Source organism: Carassius gibelio, chromosome A2 (assembly GCF_023724105.1).
Source record: "Carassius gibelio isolate Cgi1373 ecotype wild population from Czech Republic chromosome A2, carGib1.2-hapl.c, whole genome shotgun sequence".
Taxonomy (NCBI): Eukaryota; Metazoa; Chordata; class Actinopteri; order Cypriniformes; family Cyprinidae; genus Carassius; species Carassius gibelio.
Window position 1 is genome coordinate 10,541,734 of NC_068372.1, and position 26,848 is coordinate 10,568,581.

Consider the following 26,848-nt stretch of genomic DNA (forward strand, 5'->3'; position numbering starts at 1 on the left):
GTTCTGCGAGGTCACATAGTGGAGAGCAAGATGGGTAAGTCTATATCAAGATATTCTTGATTTTTAAAAGGAAATACAATCTTTAAAAAAAACAAGAATGATCAGTTTTAACTGTGAAAAAGTGGCACAGTGGTTGGTAAAATGTCTTTTCAAAGGGCCGTTGGGAGAGTAAGGACAGTGGAGTGAGCATCTGTACTGTTGGTACAGTATTGTTCAAAATAATAGCAGTACAATGTGACTAACCAGAATAATCAAGGTTTTTAGTATATTTTTTATTGCTACGTGGCAAACAAGTTACCAGTAGGTTCAGTAGATTCTCAGAAAACAAACAAGACCCAGCATTCATGATATGCACGCTCTTAAGGCTGTGCAATTGGGCAATTAGTTGAAAGGGGTGTGTTCAAAAAAATAGCAGTGTCTACCTTTGACTGTACAAACTCAAAACTATTTTGTACAAACATTTTTTTTTTCTGGGATTTAGCAATCCTGTGAATCACTAAACTAATATTTAGTTGTATGACCACAGTTTTTTAAAACTGCTTGACATCTGTGTGGCATGGAGTCAACCAACTTGTGGCACCTCTCAGCTGTTATTCCACTCCATGATTCTTTAACAACATTCCACAATTCATTCACATTTCTTGGTTTTGCTTCAGAAACAGCATTTTTGATATCACCCCACAAGTTCTCAATTGGATTAAGGTCTGGAGATTGGGCTGGCCACTCCATAACATTAATTTTGTTGGTTTGGAACCAAGACTTTGCCCGTTTACTAGTGTGTTTTGGGTCATTGTCTTGTTGAAACAACCATTTCAAGGGCATGTCCTCTTCAGCATAGGGCAACATGACCTCTTCAAGTATTTTAACATATGCAAACTGATCCATGATCCCTGGTATGCGATAAATAGGCCCAACACCATAGTAGGAGAAACATGCCCATATCATGATGCTTGCACCTCCATGCTTCACTGTCTTCACTGTGTACTGTGGCTTGAATTCAGAGTTTGGGGGTCGTCTCACAAACTGCCTGTGGCCCTTGGACCCAAAAAGAACAATTTTACTCTCATCAGTCCACAAAATGTTCCTCCATTTCTCTTTAGGCCAGTTGATGTGTTCTTTGGCAAATTGTAACCTCTTCTGCACATGCCTTTTTTTTAACAGAGGGACTTTGGGGGGGATTCTTGAAAATAGATTAGCTTCACACAGACGTCTTCTAACTGTCACAGTACTTACAGGTAACTCCAGACTGTCTTTGATCATCCTGGAGGTGATCATTGGCTGAGCCTTTGCCATTCTGGTTATTCTTCTATCCATTTTGATGGTTGTCTTCCGTTTTCTTCCACGTCTCTCTGGTTTTGCTCTCCATTTTAAGGCATTGGAGATCATTTTAGCTGAACAGCCTCTTTATAGGTTTTCCCCTCTCTAATCAACTTTTTAATCAAAGTACGCTGTTCTTCTGAACAATGTCTTGAACGACCCATTTTCCTCAGCTTTCAAATGCATGTTCAACAAGTGTTGGCTTCATCCTTAAATAGGGGCCACCTGATTCACACCTGTTTCTTCACAAAATTGATGACCTCAGTGATTGAATGCCACACTGCTATTTTTTTGAACACACCCCTTTCAACTAATTCAACTAATTGCCAAATTGCATAGCCTTAAGAGCGTGCATATCATGAATGCTGGGTCTCATTTGTTTTCTGACAATCTACTGAACCTACTGGTAACTTGTTTGCCACGTAGCAATAAAAAAATATACGAAAAACCTTGATTATTCTGGTTAGTCACATTGTACTGCTATTATTTTGAACAATACTGTATGTTTGTTTGTGAAATAATGTATTTGAGTCTTCAGATAGTATATACAAACAATAAAAGTTGTGTCAAATAATTTCTGACAGCAGCTTCATTTTCCTTTTTTAATAATTATGTTTTATAAAGTTGTAAATGTACAAGTTATAATGGTCATGTTCAAATCACTCCAAAGAATCTTTTTGATGCACGTTTTATAAAAGTTGTAAATGTAGTTTAAAAGTTATAAGCCATGTTTGAATTATTCCAAATAAACTTTGCTTAAAAGCATGAATGACTGGTTTCTGTTTATTGTAAACCTTTATAATTTTAGTGGATTTAATGTAATGTTTGTTTAAAGGTTTACTGTAAAATAAGGTAACCCAAACAGACACATATTAGCCCATATGTATAGCTGTTGTAGCCCATAAGAGACCTACATAAGACCTAGTTGGGTCCAAATTCTAACCCATGTAGGCACCAAATGGGAGCCACCTGGTTAACCCTATCAAGGGTCCATCATCAGCCCATTTGGGCTAACCCAAAATCAGCTGGGTCCCAATTGTGTAGCCCAAGTGGGCCCCAGATATCAAGTGTAGAATAAAGGTGTAAACATATTCTCTGTTGCCCTGTCAAATCCAGTCATTTCAATAGGAATACACACAATCAGGAGTTTTTCTTAAGGGCAAAAACATTCCTCACACAGATTTGGTGTTGACTAGAAAACTACTTGTTTTAAAAGTGACTTCTGTGTGAGCTGTGCTTTATTCACTATTGACAGAACTTTTTTGCATGACACACTGCAAATAAAACTATCTTTCTATCTTTGCCAGATAGAATGCTTATAATTGTATTGTGAAAATGCATTTTTGGTGTGGGAAGAGCTACCCCATGCCATAATGCATAAACAGAAACCAAAAATGAGTGTCATTTGCCATGTTTAGTTAGGAGAAAAATCACAGAAGAGATCTGCCTTCACAGATAAATTGTCGTTTTATGTAAAATCTGGTCAAGAGTGTTCAAATCATGGCTTCTATGTTCTACCGATGATCTAACTTGCTGTCAAGTTTAAATCAAACTGTAAACAACATTCTTGAATATATATATACATATATATAAAGCAGGGTTGGAACTAAAGGGCCATCACGGTTGACTTTTCACTCCACTGACGCACCAGTCATATACATGCAATTGTGGGAGACTGGAAAAGCAAGTTAAATGTATAGTATTCAGTTCCAATGTATTGAAAAAAAATGTTGTGAACTGTCTGTGAATTCACAATGAGACCACAATGACCAATAGAGAATCTTGGGCTTGTGTGACCACACTTCTACAGGAATGCATAAAAGAAAGACAGATCTCCAGAATCAGGACTGCTGCCTTCAAGAGTGTCAGTATCAGAAACACAACTAAGGAGTGGGTGAAAAAGAAATGACAAGAGCAGAGAGTTTTTACATAAATTTTGCACAGTCTATTATCGTTTCATACAAAACTATGACACATTTTTTGACAAACTGTACACACAGAAACAAAGTCTGCAACTTTGTCACTCAAAGTAGCCTGGTAAGTTTACAGAAAGATTATATCCATTATTTTATATAAAGATGAAATTAAATAAACAGCCCCGGGGGGAGTGGAACATTCAAGAGTCCACTTTTCTCTAGTAATAGACAGTCCACAAGATGATTCCAGTTCAACATCACCTAGATTGACATGCATTTGCTGGATGACAGAATCTGACAGAGGAATTCACTGGTACACAAAACATTGTTTCCATACATCAGAAGCCAAAAAAAAAAAAAAAAAGGAAAATAAAGAAGGGACTCAGGTTCTGGTATAAATTCAGCTGCCACGGTTCAAGAGATCAGCTGCTCAGTGCAGGGAAGGTTAGAATAAACGCCATGTACCATGTGTACACCAAGCAGATAGCAAGGGGCATCATGAGCCACAACATCTGACCCTGGATAACTGGTACCCACCACCATCTGTCCAATACGTTGTAGGGAAAAAGCTAAAACCTTAGCCACCAATTAGGGTTCCATGCTGATAATAGTGAAGTGCTTCCAGACATCGGTCCAAGCCTGCATAATTGTTCAGACCCTCAAGGAAGCTGGTATTTTAGCCATGTGTGGTTTTTTGTTTACCCCGTCTTCACTGTAGTCGGTTTAACCCCATTGTGCCCGGGAAAGCAGGTGTGACCATTCCTACCGTCCCCGACCTCCCCTCATAACACCACGTGGAGCCCCTCGCCTGATATTTGGGCCCAAATTGGGACCAGGGCCACCTGGGTTTGGCAGTCCACCACGGCCCCAACTTCCTCTTCCTCCCCTTGATGGAGGTCCAAACCCACCTTCGTCTCTTGGTGACGGTCGACCTATGGGGAGTTAGATAATATTAGTATACAGAATGACTTATGTGTTTTACATTAAAACAAACCACTCCCACTTATCCATCCCTCACCTGCTCCTCGGTCATCAGGCCCTGCACCAGAGGAGTCCATGTCACCAGTGCCCGGTCCGTCATGCCATGGCCGTTTGCGTGGTGGCAGAGAGGCCATATCCATGCCCTGTAGAGAGGAGGAACGCTCTCTACTGGCTGGAGAAGGACTGTCATGAATATTGTGATCTGGCCGCTGACCATCCTGATAACTCTCATGACCTGAACACACACACACACACACACACCAGCATGATGATTTTTTTTTTTATATATCCTAAATTACATTTTAACCAACTATAAGACAAAACAAACATGACAGCATCTGGGCCAGCACTTGCACATGCTCCCCAGGCTTAATGACTTAATATTTTCCAGAATAGAGTTGTGCCATTACAGTTTGTACCTGCTAAAACCATCTGTTTTGGTTCTGATTATCATGTTTATCGCACTGAAATCAAAGGTTTGAAACCATATGAGTTTAAACTTCTGATATACGGTTTTCTGAGAGCACACATGGACAGAAAGCACCTGTCACAGCATGTGAGTACTAAACTGAGGTCATTTTAAGAGTTTATCCATGGTCACACAACACGTTCTCTTTCTCAACTATTTAATTTTTCAAACTAATTGTGTTTAACAAGATACTTGCCAACACAGGAATTTTGCCATAATTTTGTATGTATTTAATCGTTTTGGCACAGTTAGCCACTATTTTGGTATTTGTGGCCAAGGCCGATATATCGGCCGATATTTGACATTTTTCTGCTTGCCGATGTGTTCGAGGCGGGACTTTTATTTTGAAGGCACTGAGAAAGGCTGCACCTGACCACACACAGCTCACATTCTCCCTCTTGTTCACTGTTGTCGTTAACAGTTCTGAAGTGTGACGTGACACACAGCCAAGTATGGTGACCCATACTCAGAATTCGTGCTCTGCATTTAACCCATCCAAAGTGCACACACACAGCAGTGAACACACACACACTTGTGAACACACACCCGGAGCCGTGTGCTGCCATTCATGCTGCGGCGCCCGGGGAGCAGTTTGGGGTTCCATGCCTTGCTCAAGGGCCTCTAAGTTGTGGTATTGCCAGCCTGAGACTCAAACCCACAACCTTAGGGTTAGGAGTCAAACTCTCTAACCAATAGGCCACGAATTAATATATATATAAAAAAATATTATAATGATTGCTTTTATTTTATTAGTAATAGAAAGGCAAATATTATAATACTTTCTCGTTTGCCGTTAGCATTAAGCTAATACACATTTACATCATGTAAACAAATCTTTGAATAGCTAGTGAACATTTAATTTAACAAACCTTGCAATCCAGCTGTGAGATCTTGTGAAATGTGCATTTGTGTGTTTTAAACTTTAAACTTGTGATTTCAAATTATGCGTTATATGCATTTGCCCATGGTCACATTCATGTCATTTTCTCTGTGTGCTGTATGTAAAATGAGTGTTACTCTGGCTCCATTTGAAAAATATGATTCCCAATGCACACAAACTTCCCAGAATACTGAGTGACATGTTGGTTACAGTGTTTACTTCCTTTTTAATTATATAAATTTTATTAAATATTTATCTGAGAAAATACTAAATATAAATAAATAAATTTATTGGTTTTATATCGGCTATTGGCCACTTGGTATCAGCATCGGCTGTCAAAAAAAATAAAAATAAAAAAAAATAAAACAATATCTGTCAACCACTAATTCTGACAATGCTTTTCATACTTTTCTGGACCTTTACACTGTATTTTGCTCGGAAATCCATGGGACAGTTACAAGCCACCCATTTTCATCCAAAATATCTTAAATTGTGTTCCAAAGAGGAACAAAGTGTTTTGCAGGTTAGGAACGACATGGGTGTTAGTGATTAATGACAACATTTTAATCTCGGTGTGGAGTATCCCTTTAAAGGACGCCCACAAACTATATCCTGTCATCATCTACATTACATATAGTGATGCACCAGTTGACTGGCCATAAATCCGAATATATAGTTTTATTTATTTTTTTTCGGCCGGTTTTTCCGGAAGTGCGCCTGTGTACACAGACTAGATAATTTGTGAACATGACATCTGTGTGGAAGTACAGTATTTCAAAATCGGTTTTCTTAATCCCGCTTCAGATGAATTTCTGACCATTGCTGCCCACTGCCGTGATTTTTGTGTCCAGTCCGGCTGGCACCAGCAAACATATATGCAATATAATTTTCATGCATCAGGGAGCCGCTACCAATATGCACAGTATTTAAATTTCAGCCAATTAAATCTCTTTTGAATCTCTCGCTGTTTATTTTCACTTTCGATTTCAGGATTACGAGCACTCTGTATAAAGGAAGATCAGATATTTGTCAATGAGCTCTGGATCTGTTGAGCAGCAAATCCTCCAGCATGATCTTGTCAGTCATCCCTCCTCTTAAATCTGATTCCTGCAGCTTGTGTTGGATGCAGGGAAGTCTGCGTTTCGTTTTTCATGTAATTAGGCTACCTTTTATCAGTTACTTATATTACATTTGAGTGAAATGCATATATTGACACATTTTGCATTCTACCTATGATAAAACTGTGCTAGATGTTAAGTTTTGTGAAGGATTACCACTGGTAGGAAGCTTTTTTGGATGTGTTCTTGTTCAAATATGAATAACTACTTTGAGCGCTACTTTAACCAACAACCAATCCAATTTGGAAAAAAAAGCGAAATGCTTACACTAAATGTCAGTACCATCTATGTTTGTATTGAATTTGATTACTGCACAGTTACCACCTTTAATTTCAGATGGTTACGGATATTGTTTTTAATAGCCAAAAGCCAGTTTGGCCTGTTAACTGGAAATTGAATTGGACAGTTTTCTTGTAAAATTAATTCTTTAATTAATTCTTCATGTTTTAAACAAAGATCCCATGGTTTCCTGTCACCTTCTCATTGTTCATTTCTTGCTACTGCTCTCTCTACATTGCTTTTGTTTCTGAGGCAAGTCATAGAACATGTTGGAATGCTTATTCCTAACCAGCCTGACATCCAATTTGGCTTTGATCTTATTGTTTTGTTGTTGCAGACCTTAAAAACTGTCTGTGACTGGAAAATATGGTGCAAAATCATGTAATGTGCACTCAGCATTATGGCCTCAGTGAAAGAATAGGAATTTGCTCAAGCACATCTAAATGCACTGCAACAACAAGAACATCAAATCGGTATCCCCTTCATGCGCTTCTACCTGAACCTCGCCCTCCCTCCCAGCCCTGCTGCTTTCTTCCTCCTCCATAGTCACAGGGATAATCATCGGAAGTTGGGAGAAGCCCCTTTCTTTCTACACCATCTTAGAAAGATGTCATGTTCAAACCTGACACCTCAATTTTAATAGACGCAAGGTGGGCTGAAGGACAGGTGAATGGAAAAGGTTTTACCTCCTCTTGGCGGTCCACCACGTGGTCTACCTCTTCCACCCCAACCTTGGCCCATGTCTTCTTGAGAATCAAAGCTCTCATCTCCACCATACTCATCTTGGTAGCCGCCCATTTCACCACGGCCACTCGGGCCACCCCTCCGGTATCTGCACATTCACAGCCATACAATAAAGACCATGTATTTATCAATCAGTTGACAATGCTGGTGAGAGATCAAAAATTTAGCCTGTAAAAGTTTGCAAGATTAATCCTATTCTTGGAATCAAATAAATTAGCTTTTGGTGAAAAATCCCAACTAGTGGGTCAACTAGGTGGCAACACTGACTTTTTTCTTTTAAGAACCAGTTTGGAAGATGGAATATGCTAATAAAAGCAAGAGAAAGGACTCATAAAGACTCATAATGACTCAGGAGGTCATAACGTATCTGCTTCTGTACAAGTTTGTCAAAAGTAGGGATGTCAATTTCCATGATTAATTGTTGTTTAAATTAACTATCAATTAATCGATTAATCGTTAATCTTAATGCTGCAAAATGTGTCTACTGCTGCAGCACACAGTCAGGATGACAGTATGATAGGATATAAAAAAGTCACAAAAAAAAAAAAAAATGCTTACTCACTTGAATTAAAGGGGTTTTAGCCTGAATTAAATGTTATTAGCAGTATTATAAAATTAAAAGATGTGATAATGAGCATCTGATAAAATGAAGAGAGCACGCCGTACGTTTTGAGATAATTTTACTTTGTTGACCGTTTTCTATTCTGGAACGGAGACCGCTAAATGTGCCTCTTTAAATGGTTTTGTGGTGCTCGTTGTTGTAAATTAAAAAACAATTGCAATGTTTTCAACTGACATTATGGCATTTAAAATAAAATTATACCAAATATAACTGTGGTACGTGTGGCTGTGCTGCGCAGTCAGAGAACCGCTTCCTTGGGTGCTGTTGCAAAACACACCATTACTCACATCATTTTTATGTGAGTATTATGACCAGGGCTGTAACTGAGGTTAGTGAGGCCCCAGTGCAGTTTGTACCAGTGGGGCCTGTTTAAAATAATTATATTTGAATGTTCGTTCTATTTATTTATTTGTGCAACTTATACCATGTTTAAGTTTTTCAAGTTTGTATATGTTCAGGTACAAAAACTGAATAATCAAATGTAAAATAGCACTGCATAGTCTTCAATGTAAAATAAAATATACAGTCAAACCAAATTTTATTCAGACAACATTTCTTACATAATCACAGTTTATTTGCTATAGTTTAGAAATGGGTAATAAAATAGAACAAGAAATCTTATGGCGAGTTAAACTGTGTAAGAACAAATTCATCTTGATAATGTCAGCTAACTTTGATAGAAAGATATGTAATGGATTGCAATCAACCAAAACTTCAGACAGCTGTTAGTATAACAATATTTACTCAACACTTTGTTGAACAATTACCAAGCAAGGCTTAATTTTGTTCAGTCTGTGTTGTAAAAAGGTTGCAGCAATTAAAGTAAAAAAACATGTAAGCAAAACATGGTCAGTTCAAAGTGTCTGAATACATTTTGGTCCCAAATTTAAACTGTTTATCAATTTCACTGGCAGTCTACAGTATAAAGAAATTTTGTGTATAATATGTCTCAGTGCGCCCTAAACACCAGAACACTACGGGTGCTGAATTGGGCTCTTTCGCATCTCTTTCTGTTTGTTTAAACTGAGATTTGTATTCGTTTGTTCAGGTGCAGGAGGACGCAAACTTCCTGAAGGAGAGCTCAGTTCGGTGTTGCTATCTGTGAGACACGGCTCTCTGCATGCGCACCAAACACAGCACACGAGTAGCCTCCTCATTTGAGCTTTCCCATGTCTTGTGTTTGAATGCTTTAAACTCTTTTGAATGTTTAAATTGGCAAGGTTTAAAAACACGTGAAAAGTTGAGATCGCTGGGGGCGTTCCCTCAGCCGTGGGCCCCTATAATCGTCACCACCTTTCAGCCAACTAGCAAATCAGCCAAAATCAGCCAAAAAATACTGAGATATTAATTTTTGCCCATATCACCCAGCCCTGTTCCCAGCTGCCTTAAGATCATTAACAAGATCCTCCTGTGTAGTTCAGGGCTGATCCCTCACTTTTCCCATGATCTTCCTTACCCCATGAGGCAAGATCTTGCATGGAGCTCAAGACCAAGGCCAACTGATATTAGTTTTGCATTTCTTCCATTTCTGAATAATCGCTCCAACAGTTGTCTCCTTCTCACCAAGCTTTTTGCTGGTGGTCTTGTAGCCCATTCAAGCCTTGTGCAGATGTACAATCTTGTCTCTGACATTCTTTGACAGCTATTTGGTCTAGCCCATGGCGGTGGGAGAGGTTGGAATGGAAGATAGAGATTGTGTGGACAGGTGTTTTATACACCTAACGAGCTGACATTAGGAGTAACTTGTTAAATAGGCAGAACTAATTTGTGTTCCACATGGGCACATAACCAATCTGTGGGAGCCAGAATTCCTGTTGGTTGGTAGGGGATCAAATACTTAATTCACTCACTGAAATGCAAATACATTTCTAACATTTATATAATGTGTTTTTATTTCTGGATTTGTTGGTTGATATTCTGTCTCTATCTGTTAAAATAAACCTACCATAAAAATTACAGACCCTTTTATTTGTAAGTGGGCAAACTTACAAAATCAGCAGTGTATCAAATAAATATTTTTTTTTCCTACAGTACCCCAGGCTTTAACTTCCAGAGTTTCAGTTTTAAGAATCTTTTTGAATAATAGTTACATTTCTTTCTTCGTAAGTAACACTTGTAACACTTACGAGTCATCTCCATGCGGTGGCCGTCTTTGCCTCTGGTTAAACTCCTCATCAGAGTCCTCATAGCCATCATATCTGTCAAAATGTGTCACCACACACAAACATCACATTCTAATCCCCCAGCCTCCTGCCATTTAACATAATCAGCTTTCTAGTTTAACATAGTGCTGAATGAAACATACCTGTTGTGTCCCATGTACTCTCCATCATTCGAGGAAAACCTTTCTTGGGCCTCCCATGGTCCACCAGAGATTCCTCTGTGGCCTACAGAGTATTCCTGCCCAGGACCTCTTCTCCAGCCTTCTTGATAACCCCCATCATCACCCCAGTACTGGCCCCCATCTGAGCCCTGACCAGGATCTTGTCGCTCTGTTGGGGGTCCCATGTGGTGGTTAGGTGGTCCTCGAGGACCATCTCCTAACACAAACAGAAAGGCAAAATGCAAACAAGTCACAGTTAACTTTCACATACTAGTCTTGATTAAATTACCTCGCATATGAATAACTTTACCCCCCACAAGAGTTGTATTACCTTTCCCGTTAGGACCCTGCTGTCCTATTCCATGCATCATTGATTGAGGCCCAGGATTATGTCCCTGGAAGATATGCATAACATTTCAGCAACAGAATCTACCCTGACTTTTATTCAGTTACATCTTTTTATCCTAAAACTTTGTGGATATGTTTACTCCAACTGTTTCTTCACCTGGTTGAACTGTCCACGGTTTCCATCACCCATGTGTGGTGGTTTGCCTTGCATATATGGTGGAGGGCCCTGCATGTTTCCTGGTGGCCCTTGCATGTTGTTTGGTGGTCCATGCATACCCCCTGGAGGAGGCCCCATTCCATGCATATTTCCCTGCATGGTACCATGAGTCCTGGGTGGAGGCCCCATCATACTTCCTTGCATGGGTCCCTTAGGGCCCATCATGTTTCCATGAGGCACAGGTCCCCTCATGTCTTGATGCATCATACCTCCCTGTGGTGGCCCCTGTCCTCGTGGTGGTGGTCCCATCATACCAACTGGAGGTCCACCAGAACCTGGGGGCATTCCTGTTAGGGGAGGTCCTTGCATGCCTCTGGGGCCAGGTTGCATACCATGAGGACCCTGGGGTCCCATATTCCTGTGAGCGCCTGAGTGACGTGGAGGTCTGTGCATGTCTGGACCCATCATGCCCTGAGGAGGGGGACCCTGATGCATGGGAGGTCCTGGTGGACCCATCTGGCCTGGTGGCATGAAAGGACCAGGTATTCCACCTGGTCCCATTGGAGGCACGTTGTGGTGCATCTGTTGTGGAGGCATGGACTGAGGAAAGCCTTGTGTCGGTGGGGGTATCGGACCACCCTGCCCCGGAAAGGGTGGCATTGGCCCTGACTGTCCAGCAGGGGGAGGCATTCCCTGCTCTTGCAACTGTGCCATTCGCTCAATCTTCAGTTGCTATGGACAAAAAACATAACTTCTTTATTAATTAAGCAGTGTACACACATAATACAATGTTTATTCACATTTTTGCAGCACAATGCTAAAGCTGTATATGCAATCATATTTGCAGACCTCAAGCAACACTGGGTTTGTATACTGCAGGGCAGCCATTTCCTGCTCAATCTCTGCTTGCGTCTTCTTTTTGCCATCTACTGTCTTCTCATCCTTCCTTTCTTTTAGAACCTCTCCGGGAGGCATCGCTGGAACCTTATTCTCTGCCCAGGCCTATTTGAGAAAATAAAAAATTGAGGAACACATCTACTCTGGCAGTGCTACCAAAACCTATGTATAAAATTATCATACTGACCTGCTGAAACTGAGCTGGAATTGGCTTTGCATAAGGAACCTTTTTAGTCGGGGGCTTTTTTTGGTCCTTCAGCATGACCTCTTCCATTCCCCAGTCTAGCCCTGGAATGCTCATCTCTGGTTCTGCCGCCATCTCTTTGCCTGAGCACATAACTACCAACTATAAACAACCAACAAATTTAACATCAATAAATATTAACTGATGTATTCGTGTCTTAACCTGTTTGTTCTTGTTCCATGGCAGCCTTCAGCTGTTCTGGGATCCCCATGCCAGGAATGGCTGCAACACTACTGGTCTCTATGTCATCTAGAATACCACCCCCCGCCAAAAAAAAAAAAAAGAAGATTTATGAATTCATATGTATATCCTCTATAGGGCTTTTAAATTGTAAGAGGTCAATACTAACCATACTCCACTCCATCCTCTGACATTCCAGGCAACAAGTTCAGATTGTATCTGTCCCGCATCTTGTCCCCTGGCCGATTTCTTGTCCAAAATTTGCTGAGGAAGTGATCACAGCAATGAGCTACAGTCTATGCAAACTAGAGCATTTTAGGTTTATAGTTAAACATATTTAGTTTTGACCATTTACTTAACTGCATGGAACATTTATTTGTGAATTAAAACTTAACTATAAATAAATGAGTGTGTTCAATAGCATATTATTCTTATAACTCAAATTTTGGTAAATGTAACAACCTTATTAGACACATTTGGTCGCTACATCCATGTTTTATGACACACACACTTACCTGGTATGATCATTAGACCCAGAACACAAGATGTGGCCCAGTGGATGCCAGGCTAAACTCCAGATCATTCCTTCATGAGCCATCTCCATTCCTCCCACCTCTTTTTCCACACTAGCAAAACATTCCAACAACTTCAGCAGTCAAATATAATTTTTTTTAAACTACTCTGCATAGTATTACATTTTGAGTAATGTTACCATATATGGATATAAAGTACAAATCTGAACGGTGCTTACCCTGCATGCCAAAATAGCAATGATCCATCAGAGCCTCCACTGGCAAACAAGCCCTCATGAACTGGGTGCCAAGCTACAGCTGCAACCAAAAAGAGAAAACATATGTATACAACGTATACAGGTGCTGGTCATATAATTAGAATATCATCAAAAAATTAATTTAACTAATTCCATTCAAAATGTGAAACTTGTATATTATATTCATTCATTAAACACAGACTGATATATTTCAAATGTTGATTTCTTTAATTTTGATGATTATAACAACTAAGGAAAATCCCAAATTCAGCATCTTAAAAAATTAGAATATTGTGAAAAGGTTCAATATTGAAGACACCTGGTGCTACACTCTAATCAGCTAATTAACTCAAAACACCTGCAAAGGCCTTTAAATGGTTTCTCAGTCTAGTTCTGTAGGCTACACAATCATGGGGAAGGCTGCTGACTTGACAGTTGTCCAAAGACGACCATTGACATCTTGCACAAGGAGGGAAAGACACAAAAGTTCATTGCATTGCTCTGTCTCCAAGCACATTAATAGAGAGGCGAAGAAAAGGAAAAGATGTGGTAGAAAAAAATTGTACAAGCAATAGGGATAACCGCACCCTGGAGAGGATTGTGAAACAAAACCCATTCAAAAATGTGGGGGAGATTCACAAAGAGTGGACTGCAGCTGGAGTCAGTGCTTCAAGACGTATGCAAGACATGGGTTTCAACTGTTGCATTCCTTGTGTCTAGCCACTCTTGAACAACAGACAGCGTCAGAAGCATCTTGCTTCAAAAAGGACTGGACTGCTGCTGAGTGGTCCAAAGTTATGTTCTCTGATGAAAGTAAATTTTGCATTTCCTTTGGAAATCAGGGTCCCAGAGTCTGGAGGAAGAGAGGAGAGGCACACAATCCACGTTGCTTGAGGTCCAGTGTAAAGTTTCCACTGCCAGTGATGGTTTGGGGTGCCATGTCATCTGCTGGTGTTGGTTCACGGTGTTTTCTGAGGTACAAAGTCAACACAGCCGTATACCAGGACGTTTTAGAGCACTTCATGCTTCCTGCTGCTGACCAACTTTATGGAGATGCAGATTTCATTTTCCAACAGGAATTGGCACCTACACACAGTGCCAAAGCTACCAGTACCTGGATTAAGGACCATGGTATCGCTGTTCTTAATTGGCCAGCAAACCTCCCTGACCTTAACCCCATAGAAAATCTATGGAGTATTGTGAAGAGGAAGATGCGATATACCAGACCCAACAATGCAGAAGAGCTGAAAGCCACTATCAGAGCAACCTGGGCTCTCATAAAACCTGAGCAGTGCCACAGACTGATCGACTCCATGCCATGCTTGTTTTGCTGCAGTAATTCAGGCAAAAGGAGCCCCAACTAAGTATTGAGTGCTGTACATGCTCATACTTTCCATGTTCATACTTTTCTGTCGGCCAAGTATTCTGTCTTTGTATTGGTCTTAAGTAATATTCTAATTTTCTGAGATACTGAATTTGGGATTTTCCTTAGTTGTCAGTTATAATCATCAAAATTAAAAGAAATAAACATTTTGAATGTATCAGTTTGACTTTTGGAATGGAATAAGTGAAATAAATAAACTTTCTGATGAAATTCTAATTATATGACCAGCACCTGTATGTATACAAATTATTGCTTCAGCTGCACAAGATTAATACACAGTCTCATTAGGATTATACCTGTGGCTTCTTTCTTATGTCCTCTAAAAACCTGCAGCTCCTCTTTGAGGTTGCGAATGTCAAACAGTTTGCATAAATGGTCACGTGACGCCGTCAATAGCCAGTTTCCATTGAGGTTCCACTTCACCTCCATGACTGTATTTTTATGTGCATGTCTGAGGACAAAACACAACCGTAAAATAAGTAGTCTTTCTTAAATACTCAAACTCAAACCAAGATTTGCAACGCAGCTAATTGTTTTGTTGTTAAATGGCTTACTACGTCTGTTAACACCTGTCAAACCATTTGGGCATAGGTAACAAAGATTACAATATTTTTCTGTCTTACAGGGGTCTGCTTGCTTACAGTGTTGCCAGACTTTGTCCAGTCTTTGGGTCCCAAAATTTGATAGGTTGCTGGCTGTCTTTGCTGCCAGACACCACCAAGCCCTTTGTGGGATGCCAATCGACACACTTCACATCTGCTCCATGACCTGGAAACACATGCAAGTTTGAATGAGTGTGTGACAAAAGTGAAACCTGTTGTGTATTTGCATACATATTTTTTTATTATTTCAGAACAACATCCTGTTAAGAGTGACACCTTTTTAAATGTTTAATCATTTAATTAGCACTACTTAATATAGATCATACGCATGCTATCTCTTTTTTTATTACAATTCTATGAAAAGGAAAACCACAGCAGAACAAAACAAGTTATATTGGATTAAACTCCATTTCTAATCGATTCACATACCACTGAAAAACCGTACATTTCAACAAAGCATATTGAGAAAATGGACACCAACATATAAAGGCAGCATTATTTTAAAGGGCACATTGTGTAATTGATTGTCACAAAAACAATTAAGCCAGCATTAAAATGTTATTCTGAATCCTTAATAGTTGTATTTTTATTTGATGAGATAAATGAACGTGTTTGCACAAACATGAGTCTACAGTTAATGTTAGTTAAAAAGCGAAAATCTGTTTTTAAAGTGTTCTCTTCTGATGCAAATCAGTATGATCATTTTTTTTAAATAACTATAAAAACCATGACTAAAAGTCCTATTTCTATCATTGATACAAGTACAGATCACTGCAAATGGGAGAGCGCCATGGCTCAAAAACATTTGGTATTTGGAAACTGACGTCAAAAATACATATTCCATTTAATTTTAAAGTTCTTACAATGTTTAACACCTATGCTTTTCACCATCTTCACATAAAATTGTTCATTTGATTATAGTTCTAAGTTTGAGCATGTTTAACTTTCAAAACAACAATATTGTGCCTTCCTTTAAAGGATAGTTCACCCAAAAATGAAAATTCTGTCATCATTTACTCACCCTCATGTCGTTCCAAACTTGTATGAGTTGCTTTCTTATGTTGGACATAAAATAAAATATTTTGAAGATTGCCATTTACTTCCATAGTATTTTTTTTCCTACTATAGAATTCAATGACAATCTTCAAAATCTCTTATGTTTAACATAAGAAAGCAACTCGTACAGGTTTGGAAATCACACGAGAGTGAGTAATTGATTAAAAAAAAAAAAATGTTTTGGGTGAACTTTACCTTTAATTGAGATTGAAATTTTATTTATTTATTTGTTTGTAGTAAGCGTTTGGAATTCAGGGTGTTTTTCCCCGTCTTAACAGATAAAGGTTTTGAGGTAACAGATAAAGGTTTTCTTTAATAACTTTATCAGAAAGCTTCAATACCCTGCCACACACATAAATTATTTGCCTTACTCTACTGCATATAAAAGAAACAAACATGAAATGTGACAAACATTTGACTGGTACTGTTATTGAACTGAATATAAAAAAATGAAAAACCCTATAGTCCCACCATAGCCATAGTCTCTTAACTAATTCTCAAAGGTTTTAATGTATTGTATTTTTTTTTTTTTTACATAGTACTCCATTTTATTTGAAATAAATGTATTATGTTATGTCTGTGCATTTAAGGTTGATTGATTTATTTCTAAATGGTACAGGTCAGGGAATACATGTCTTCAAGGTTATACATGTTGTTGGTATTGAAAGGGACCAATACCTCATCTTCATTGCATTATAATAATTGTAAATTATGCAAAGGGAACAACTGTCTTTTTAAACTTACACACATAAATTTAAACACAGATTTACCAGGTTCAGTGCTTTATCTGTCCAATATTAGCTACAAACTCAAACAGGTCTAATGAATATTATTGCAAAACATATAAATAAAAAAATAAAAATAAAAAAAAGGAAAAAACAAAGAAACAAGGAACAAAAAACTGATAGCCCATGGAAAAATTTGCAGATGTGTGTGAAAGGTAATGTGAAGACTCTTTTTGTGAACCCAGATGACAGTGTCATTTTGTTTAAAGCGAAGTTTTTGTGTATATCTCCACATCGTACATAACATACCTCTAAGAATTCTTTCCTCATGACAGCGCAGAAAGTCCCAGATGCGTACAGTTCCATCATCAGAGCAAGTGGCAAATTTATTATCCGTAGGAGAGAAACTGAAGACACAGCAGGGAGAGAATCAAAAATGAAGGATAGCATAGCAGTTCTCTGTGGGGTGGGCACCTTATACCCTGCCCTGGGGGCCCTTTGAGTGAATCTGACAAGGAATCATCCATCTCTTTAGCAGACAACTCAGACTACAGAACAGTCTTATCATAACTTACTTATATGCATCTTTAATACAACAAGATGCACTTAAAGACATTTAACACTGACTGCAAATTTCTGTGTGTTCTGAGCCTTGCTTTACAATATCAGAAAATGGAATGAGCACATCAAAGGTAATTGCTTTACTTCAATTAGTACATGTAATCATGTATGTTTCAAATAAAATCATCCCTAGACAGTCTGCACTTTCCTCCAGAGGGCACATAAGCTGGTTCAAGAATTTGCCAAAACTGAGCCAGCCTCAGTTCACCAACTCACTCTTTTGACCTCCAAACACACACTATTATTTTACGGTCTACACACAAAAATGGCAGAAGGATCACCCCACCTAACAACATACATTACCCACAGTTCTCAGATGCTCTTAATATGCACTGATTTTTTTTCAGAACTACAATAATAATAATAATAATAAAATAATAAACCACTGAAGTGAGTGAAAGCCTCTCTTCAGTCTTTTTTACTTCAACCCATGAGCCATTTGTATGATCTGATAACACTGGCATAAATTTTGTGGCTTCTTTTTCTAGATATAGTAAAATAAATTGCATTAGAAAGGATGTTACATACTCTGTATTGTGTCTGAGCTAACAAAATAAAAGGGAGTGGCAATGAATTATAAACCTGGATTTCAATGTTGATGAAATGTTGCCATGTGTATTTATACCCATAGAGTTGTTTCGCTCAAAGTGAGTTATTTATTATTAGAAATCTTTATTTAGAGGCAGACTTTTTATTAGGGACTGACTGAAAGCATGACAAAGCACAGCTCCTCTTACTGGTAAACCATTGTGAACTGAAACTTAAAGAGTTGTGTATATTTCCTGCAAATAGACCTGTGCAGACACGTGTCCAACTCCTCCACTATGGAGGCTCTAAAAACCCTTCCAACAAACACTAACGGTTGTTTTTTTGTTTGTTTTTTTATTTAATTCTAGACTGTATGTCATCACCTTAGAATATAAATAATTGTGAATACTTTATTTAAAAGTGCGAAAAATACACCTTTTCTGTACATAGTAGTTATCTTTATAAAAGATGAGAATACATAACTCAAAAGCCACAGGTGACATACATGCAGTGTTGCAACAACACAAAAACGTAATAATAAAGGACATAAACATTGAGCAGCAGAGGGAAAAGTATATCAGAACTAACAGCACTGAGGATAGCCCCCTACAGGCGGAGTAATTCCCCTGCAGGGGCAGTAACAGGCTTGGGTTAACTACAGAAAATGGTAGATTGTGTATAGACCTGGCCTCTCTAATCGCCTCCTTGTGAGCCTGGAACATCTTGACATTATTCATGTTGGACTGCCAGTACTTCACGTAACCTCCATGGTCAGCAGTCAACATCCACATGTCATTGTGAGACCAAGTCATTGCCCTGACAGGGCTATCATGCGCCTATGAGAGAAAAATAAATATGGATGAATAAATAATGACCTTTTAGCTAAATTTTGAGATTGTGAAGTATCTAAGATATGGTCTCTGGTTACCTGCAGAATTGTTTCGAAGTTAAATGTGAGCCCATTCCATAAAGTAAACTCCCCACTGGAGGCACCTGTTACAAGTCGTCTGCCTTCAGGAGTCCACTAAAAGAAGGAAAGAAAAGGATAAGGAATGGTTAAGACTAACCAAAGGAGTAGGCTGTACATGGGTTATATAGCAAAATGACGCATTTCAACACAAAGCATCAAACTCAATTTTAAGCTTGGAACTTACCCGCACAACAAACACAGGGCATTTGACTTTGTTGGTGGAGGTTCTGACAAACTTTGTTGTAACAGCATTCATAGGGTTATTAAGCATACCAACTGGAGGAACAAGCTGCAAAAAAGTATGAGAAATATATGAACTTGAAGAAAAAAATATCTAAGAACTAACCAAAGTAGTTAAACATACATCATTGTAGCATCCTGCATCAGGTTGAATAGCACGGAAATCACGATGATCTCGTTGCCACAATCGATTCTGAAATGGAGCATTTTGCCAGATGTTACATTTGCCGGATGTTAAACTGCCACACTGTTACTTGTTGTCAGGTTTATACCTCAAGATATCTGATGACAGATGGATTATAATCAATGGTCTTGCGGTTCACAGCTTTCCTCATGCGTTTGCCATCGAAAGTGAGCTGCTGCATAGCCTGCTGCTGGGCAAAGTCCGGCCTCTTGTAGAACACCTGACGAGGTGCCTGGTGTTGGAACCGAGGCATATGGAAGAACCGGGGAGGTGAGCCAATATCTGTTGCCATAGTGACAGTTTTGTGACACCTGAGGATGTGAAGAGAAATACATTTTCTATGAGTTTAGAGTTTATTACACTGGCTAACTTTAACAAAATTTTACATATACACCGACATAAAATACATTAATACAACGGTTTGTTTTTATGCATTAAGTGTAGTCAGCAATGGATATTTAAGGGTTAAATGTGCCGATATTTCAAACCACTTGGAAGTAATATTAAGTAACCGAAATATAGGCACATTTAACACCTTAAGTATCCATTGCTGACTACACTTAATGCATAAAACCAAACCGATGGTTTAATGTATTTTCTGTAGCTATGTTAAATTTTGTTTTGTGTAAAAACTAACTTTTATGTTTAATAAGTTTGCTCCCAGAATCCAAAGCTACCTTGCAGCAAAATAAAAAAAAGAAATAAAAATAAGGTAGACTATCATTTGATAAAGAAGGAATACCTCTAATTCTATCGTGCAAGAAACTGACTACATTACTAAGTTAATCCAAAGATCTTCGAGATGTGTGGAGCAATAAACAGAGTAAATTAATGAAGATGAATGACAGACCACAAAAGCTGTGGCATTTTGCAAATGATATCAATGCAAACCAAAACTGAATTTAAAAGCTTTTTACAGATGTATGGAGAGGCTAGTTTTACATGTCTGAGATATTACATCAACGTTAATTGTTGTAAAGCATCTGGAACCACAGTGTAAAATACCTTTAAAATGCATCATACTTTTCACAGTAATCCTTCAAATTGAAATAAATCTTTAATAAAATGTGGTTTCATCTAAAACAGTTTTGGTTTTTACTGCACTGAGAGCAAATAAAAATATATATAACACTGTATAACTTTAAATAGAAAAAATCAGCACAAACATCTTAGTTGGTCACAGTATGAGTTTCAAATCAGAGATTTGAGATCAGAGATTCTTTCAAATATTAAAACACATGCAACCACTAAAGACATCCTCCAGTTAAAAGCAATATTATCAAAAAGGCCTGGATAGTGTAGTGCCAATTTCACTGCCTTTCCAAAAAAATAAAATAAATAAATAAATAAAAATAAATAAACAAAAGAATACACACAACAGTGCACACATAAAAGTGGAATTAGATCAATGTATAACGGGACCTAACAGGATCAACAGCATTTATTGGAACATTTTAGTGTAAATACAAAAGACAAAAAAAAAACCTAAATTCAAAATCACTAGTTATATTCAGTTATTGCAATAGAACCAGGTATATTTCCTTGTGATTTGAAGTAGATGTGTTTTAGTTGTAATTAGTATGCAATAATTACATTGTGTTTAACAATTAGTATACTAACGCTGGCAAGCAATTATTATTGAAATTTAAACTGTTAAAAAAAAAACAGTGTGTTATAAGAGTGATTGACGCTGCTAATGACTAGGAAAATGCTTCAGGAAAAAAAAAATATATATATATTTATTCAAGAAAATTGTATATATTTATTTTGTGTGTATCTGAGGAGGGAGAAAACAAACAAAGTAGGTCTGGACAATAATTCAAAATCAATATGTATCGCAATATAGTTTTTTTTTTTTTTTCAATAACAGTGATATGAATTTTAAACACATTTCTGAAATCTTGATACACATTACCAGTGTTTTCCATAAGTCGATATATTTGTGAAGGGAACTGACTGTCTGACTGACAGAAAAGTTTCGGTTAAATTTTTATTTTTATCTTATAAAGTATTGTTCATAAGCAATGCTGATTTGATTACATGCATTACTGGGGAGCCCACTCACTAGTTTTATCACACTAAAAGAGCCTACTGCTGGCAGAGAATGAATTTGCATTTTCAATAAGCCCGTATCTAAAAACATTTCCAGGTCAATCTTTTTTTCTTTTTTTTTTTGCAGTTGTTTTATGCAGTGACTCATGAAATGTTCATACTCTTTTCTGACTGAAGAACATGTGTTCCAATCAATAAGAATAATCAGCCTACACAACCAGTCCAAAGTTTTTTTCTTTTTTAAGAATTCACTTCTGCTCACCAATTGATCCACAGTACAGCAAAAAACTGTACAATTTTTAATTTTTTTTACTATTTAAAATAGCTTTCTATTTGAATATGTATTTTATTCCTGTGATCATAGCGTTGAGTAAAATGTTTTCAGGATACTTTGATGAATAGAAAGATCAGCACTTATCTGAAATAAAAAGCTTTTGTAACATACAATATTCAATTCAAAAGCTTGGAGTCAGTATATTTTTTTATTTTTTGAGGGGAAAGAAATTCTAGAAATTAATACTTTTATTTAGCAAGGATGCTTAAAATTTTATAAAAAATTATAAAGGCATTTATAATGTTACAAAAGATTTCAATTTCAGATAGTGTTCAGATCGACATCGGAATTATATCATAAGAACCAAAATTACATTTAAATTCAGCAATTCTTTTATCAAAAGCGACTTACAAATGAGGACAATAAATGCAGTCAAAACTAACAAAAGAGCAAGAGTGTGCCTATGGAATCACCAATAATCTAAAAAAAAAAAAACTTTCAAACATACTGATAAACTAACATTAAATATAAAAATAACTATTTAAAACAGCTAGTTCATATAGATTAGATGGACGCAGCTGTCATATTGCGCATCCTGTGAAAAATTTTCCGCATCTGCGCATGGAAGTTATCAGTTTAATTGTTCCGCAAAATTGATAGTAGCTTTCATTGAAAGTGTTTGTGGATGAAGACTTTGTAACGGCCAAAACTATGTATTTGCATGCATCACATTACAGTGCGGTGTGCCCTTTAAGAGACTGATCACTTAACTTATAACGCACACTATGTGGAGATGACGTATAAGGACTACGTGAGAATCACTATGGATGATAAATTTGCTTTGCCGCATTGTTATTATTTTGTCTTTACTTTATTTGTAACGCCAAGAAAGAGTGAATCGCTCATGTAAGAGGAGAAGGCGTTGCTGTGTACCAGCCATTAAATGTGTGGGACACCAACTCCTCGTTTTCTATCTCTTTCATTCCATGGGTTAAATGAGTTATCCGAATCAAAGCGTTACAACTTCTTCACCGACTACAGGTTCTAATCCTCTCTTGCGTGTGTGTATGAAATGCGCTGCTGATGTGAAATAGCTGGGCTGCTTGACAGCTGAATTTTAATAGGCCACCTAATAAAAATAGAAATAATGGGAGAATGAGCTTAATATCGTCTTGACTATCGACAGGTTGGTTCACTTAGTTTTGTTGTTAATTTGTGGGAACGTCATATTAACTCGTGGGAATGTGATATTAAGTTGTGGCCACAAGATCATTTTGTTGAGGTAACGACATCCTTATGTTGTGGCCTCGAGATGTTATGTTGAGGGAACGACATATTTTTCTCGTGGCCACAAGTTTAATTCATAAACAAACCTGTGTGATCATAGCAACCCAGGATTATCAGAGACAGATAAAACATTTTTATTAACATTAAACATTTAATATTTGTAGATTTTTATTACTACATTAACTTATTAAAGCTATATTTTTATATTTATTGCTATATATTCTTATTTCCCCTTTCAATTTGTGTATCGCCTTTACCTAGTTAACATTTTGCATGGTTATGCTAGTATTTGCTAGCCTAATACAAATTTTGCAAATAAGCATCTGACAATTATGCCAATAGAGTTTTGACTTTATGATCGTATTTATGCCCATGTGGGATGATAAATTAACGTGTTGTGTTTTTATTTACAAATGAAACCGCAAACGATTAATTCTTCAACAAAACACTATAGTATTTATAATTACGGTCTAGTAAGCTGAAATTAAAGTTAAATATAAGTTAAATTTAAACTTCATTCCTGCACAAATTCTAGTCAGCATACTCAAAGCTTTATTGGCATGTGGAGCATTTACAGTTGGCTAATATTTACAAAAGTATTCAAAACGTTAAGTAAACATATCGAAATTAAGGGAAACAATGTATATAAACGGATATAAAAATATAATCAATAATAATAGGCTAATAATATATGTACAAATATTACAGAAAAAAGACGATCATTTAATGGACTTACAAGACTGTAGGATGGATATAAAAATGTTTTCTTGTAGGCCTCATTTATATTATGCCCTTTATGTATTATTTATTGATAAAGAATTCAGCATTCAATTGATAAACTTCAATTGAATGCTGAATAATTAAGAAATTATTAATGAATATATCTCTGATAATCCTGAGTTCCTATGGTCACACAGGTTTATTTATGCATTAAACTCATGGCCCACGAGAAAAATATGCTGTTGCTTCAACGTAAGAAGTTGTGGCCACGAGAAATGGATGTTGCTCCCTCAATATGGCATCTGGAGGCCACAATATAAAGATGTCGTTATCCCGACAAAATTATCCTGTGGTCACGACATAATACCACATTCCCACGAGTTAATATGGCATTCCCACAAATTAATATCTCGTGACCATGACATATTATATCACATACTTCTAGTTATGATGTCGTGGCCATGACCAAATGAATGACCAGGTCAGCTCACAGGTAACGCATCACCACTGCAGTAACATTTTCAGTTTTACTAAAAAGCTATGCATTTAGCCCTATGTGGCGCCCTATTTTTATTTTTTTTGTGTACACTTCGTGCACCACTGATTCTGACCATAATGTCCAGCCCTAAATCAAAGCGCAAATTCAAACAGTACCCAGTTCTTCTGAACACAGATAATTAGCCCCTCCACTAACACACAGATTAATGATAGAAAATAATAATAATGTTCTTTAACATGATGAAAAAAGTAAGAACACATTTTATTACCAGTATGACTAGACGTGTATTTCGCTACCCGTTCATGGATGCAGTATCTATAGTTTACTTTCCTTTAAAATATTTTTTTAGAGTAAACTCAAATGCAGCTGTATTTCTGCAATATGACTGAATTTAAGATCTGATTAAGTAAAACACATTGGACTTCCTATACACTTCGACTTAATATAAAATATTATTATAAAAATATGAAGAAAACTTCAGTTAATGTTATTGGGGAACATTGAGGGGTTTGTGAATGCCAGAAAAACATTTAAGTTATAGGAATTGTTTAATGTACGTTATTCTCTTTTTGTGGCGTTACATACCGCACTGTTGCGATAACGCAGAGCTAAACTAAAACACATAAATCGAATTTTAAAATAAATTTATCTAGAATGCAGACGGTAAAACAATTAGCTACTAATTTATACCTGTAATTTCTTGTTCGAGGTCGACAAATGTCTCTCTTCAGTTCGAGGTTTGTTAGCCTTTAGCAAGCTAACACAATACCTGATGCTACCACAGGCGCTAACAAACAGACCACATTTTCACTGTCTACCAGAATGTGACTAGAATCTCCTTACAAACAAGTGTGTTTATTTGATAGCAGAACCTGTCCGCTAAAACAGATAGCTGTGTTTGTGGTTATTTCTTTCCTGTCTCCCGCACAGAGTTTTAATGGCGCCCGGTCAATACTTGAGGAACTCACCCAAAATATCCAGTGCTGACTTAGTCAATTAATCTAAATTTAACACACGACTCTTCCTTGTGGAAACTACTGTAATGTCTTTATGGAAATGAAATGTCAATTGTCTCCAAAGTCCGCGTTAATTCGCTATTTTTCGAGTTAAATTAACCCCCTGCCTCCATCTCGAGGCTTTCTTCTTCTTCTTCTTCTTCTTCGTCTTCTTCTTCGGTGTTTTACGGCAGCTGGCATCCAGTTTGTTGCATTACTGCCATCTTCTGTTCATTTTTATCTCATACTATATTCTCATATTCAGTCTTCACTCTATTCAGAAAGTTTCTTTTAGATAGTCAAAAAAATATTTGGTACCTTGTTCCTTCTCTGCACAAACTAAAATATTTTTAACATATAGTATGGAAGGGTGCTATTTAAGTTACTGTGTCCCATTCTTAAACCAATTGGAATGCTCTTTTCTGTTTCTTCCCTTACCTTTAATACCACCCAATCTGTTTTGTACTGAGTAACAGTGTCTTCCTTTTGTTTCATGATTTTTAGCTGCGCCTGCTTCAGTGCTCATAAGTGCTGATACAGAATCACTACATAGGCTACTATAAAATCTTGGTTACCGTTTTCTACAATTCACTGTAGTGCTAGCATGATGGCACACATTTCTACTGCATATATACTTAAATAGTCAGATGTTCTTTTACTTATTTCTATCTTGTGCATAGGCACAACAGTCTTCTTATTATTTTTTTTTCTTGTTGTTATATGGCCATTCACTCATTTGTAGTTTTACCGCCACCTACTGTATAACTTATTTACTTGCATGGGTATCTGTATAATTTTTATTTAATTGCCCCACCCACCCCCCAAAGGATCAGATCCAATGCTTTAAATGGCGCTGCGTGTTCAGCTCCTAATAATGTAATGAATGATACTTATTACACTTAAAAAAACACATGCGCTATTGTTTCTAATACATCACATGCATCACACATACCAGTTTCATGCTTCCCCATTATTGCAAGTTTTGAATTTAATCCTGTATGTCCAGACCTTAATATTGATATTCCTTTCTATGTCTTCCATAAAACTGTTTATTTTTCCTTACTGATTTTTCAATATTATAATACCATCTGCCTGTACTACTATTTTCCCATCTTTGTTGCCACAGTTTTATTATTTCCTTATTTATCACTGATTTTACCTCACTTCTTCCCAGGGGTACCTTGATATCCACCAAGTTTTTCTTTAATGCTTCTTTTGTTAACTGATCAGCCTTTTCGTTCCCTTCTATCCCCATGTGTGCTGGTACCCAACATAAATATACTACTATACCCTCTGCTTTCAGTCTGTATAATAATGTATACATTTCCACCAACAGGTCTTCTCTATCAGTTCTTGTTGTCATTATATTTTTGAGAGCTGATGAAGAGTCTGAGCAAATTACAACCCTATTTGGCTTAACCTGTTCAACCCACTGCAATCCTACTATTCTAGCACTTAATTCTGTGG

General features: G+C 37.3%; 1 protein-coding gene across 2 annotated transcripts; it reads right to left on the reverse strand.

Moving 5' to 3' along the window:
• Positions 1-2,765: 2,765 nt before the first annotated feature.
• Positions 2,766-25,554, reverse strand: LOC128022663 (pre-mRNA 3' end processing protein WDR33). 2 transcript variants are annotated; one of them, XM_052610441.1, is made up of 22 exons: positions 25,355-25,554; positions 19,643-19,865; positions 19,495-19,563; positions 19,315-19,419; positions 19,089-19,184; positions 18,845-18,996; positions 17,321-17,418; positions 15,270-15,396; positions 14,925-15,079; positions 13,227-13,305; positions 12,991-13,101; positions 12,645-12,739; positions 12,458-12,544; positions 12,239-12,378; positions 12,004-12,156; positions 11,155-11,886; positions 10,981-11,044; positions 10,632-10,863; positions 10,453-10,524; positions 7,647-7,792; positions 4,252-4,449; positions 2,766-4,165 (listed from the first exon to the last, which is right to left on the reverse strand). In XM_052610441.1, the coding sequence occupies exons 2-22, from the start codon at positions 19,844-19,846 to the stop codon at positions 3,996-3,998; spliced, it is 3,285 nt and encodes a 1,094-aa protein (XP_052466401.1). In that variant the 5' UTR covers positions 19,847-19,865; positions 25,355-25,554; the 3' UTR covers positions 2,766-3,995. The 2 variants fall into 2 exon arrangements, with proteins under 2 accessions (XP_052466401.1, XP_052466390.1); XM_052610430.1 differs by having other exon boundaries at positions 10,632-10,866.
• Between the last annotated feature and the right edge of the window lie 1,294 nt (positions 25,555-26,848).

Coding starts and splice junctions, on each gene's coding strand:
- LOC128022663 (XM_052610430.1), bottom strand. CDS start 19,846: ATGGCAACAGATATTGGCTCACCTCCCCGGTTCTTCCATATGCCTCGG. Junction 18,997..19,088: donor ACTTCGAAACAATTCTGCAG/GTAACCAGAGAC, acceptor TTTCTCTCATAG/GCGCATGATAGCCCTGTCAG. Junction 13,102..13,226: donor TTGCTATTTTGGCATGCAGG/GTAAGCACCGTT, acceptor ATGTTTTGCTAG/TGTGGAAAAAGAGGTGGGAG.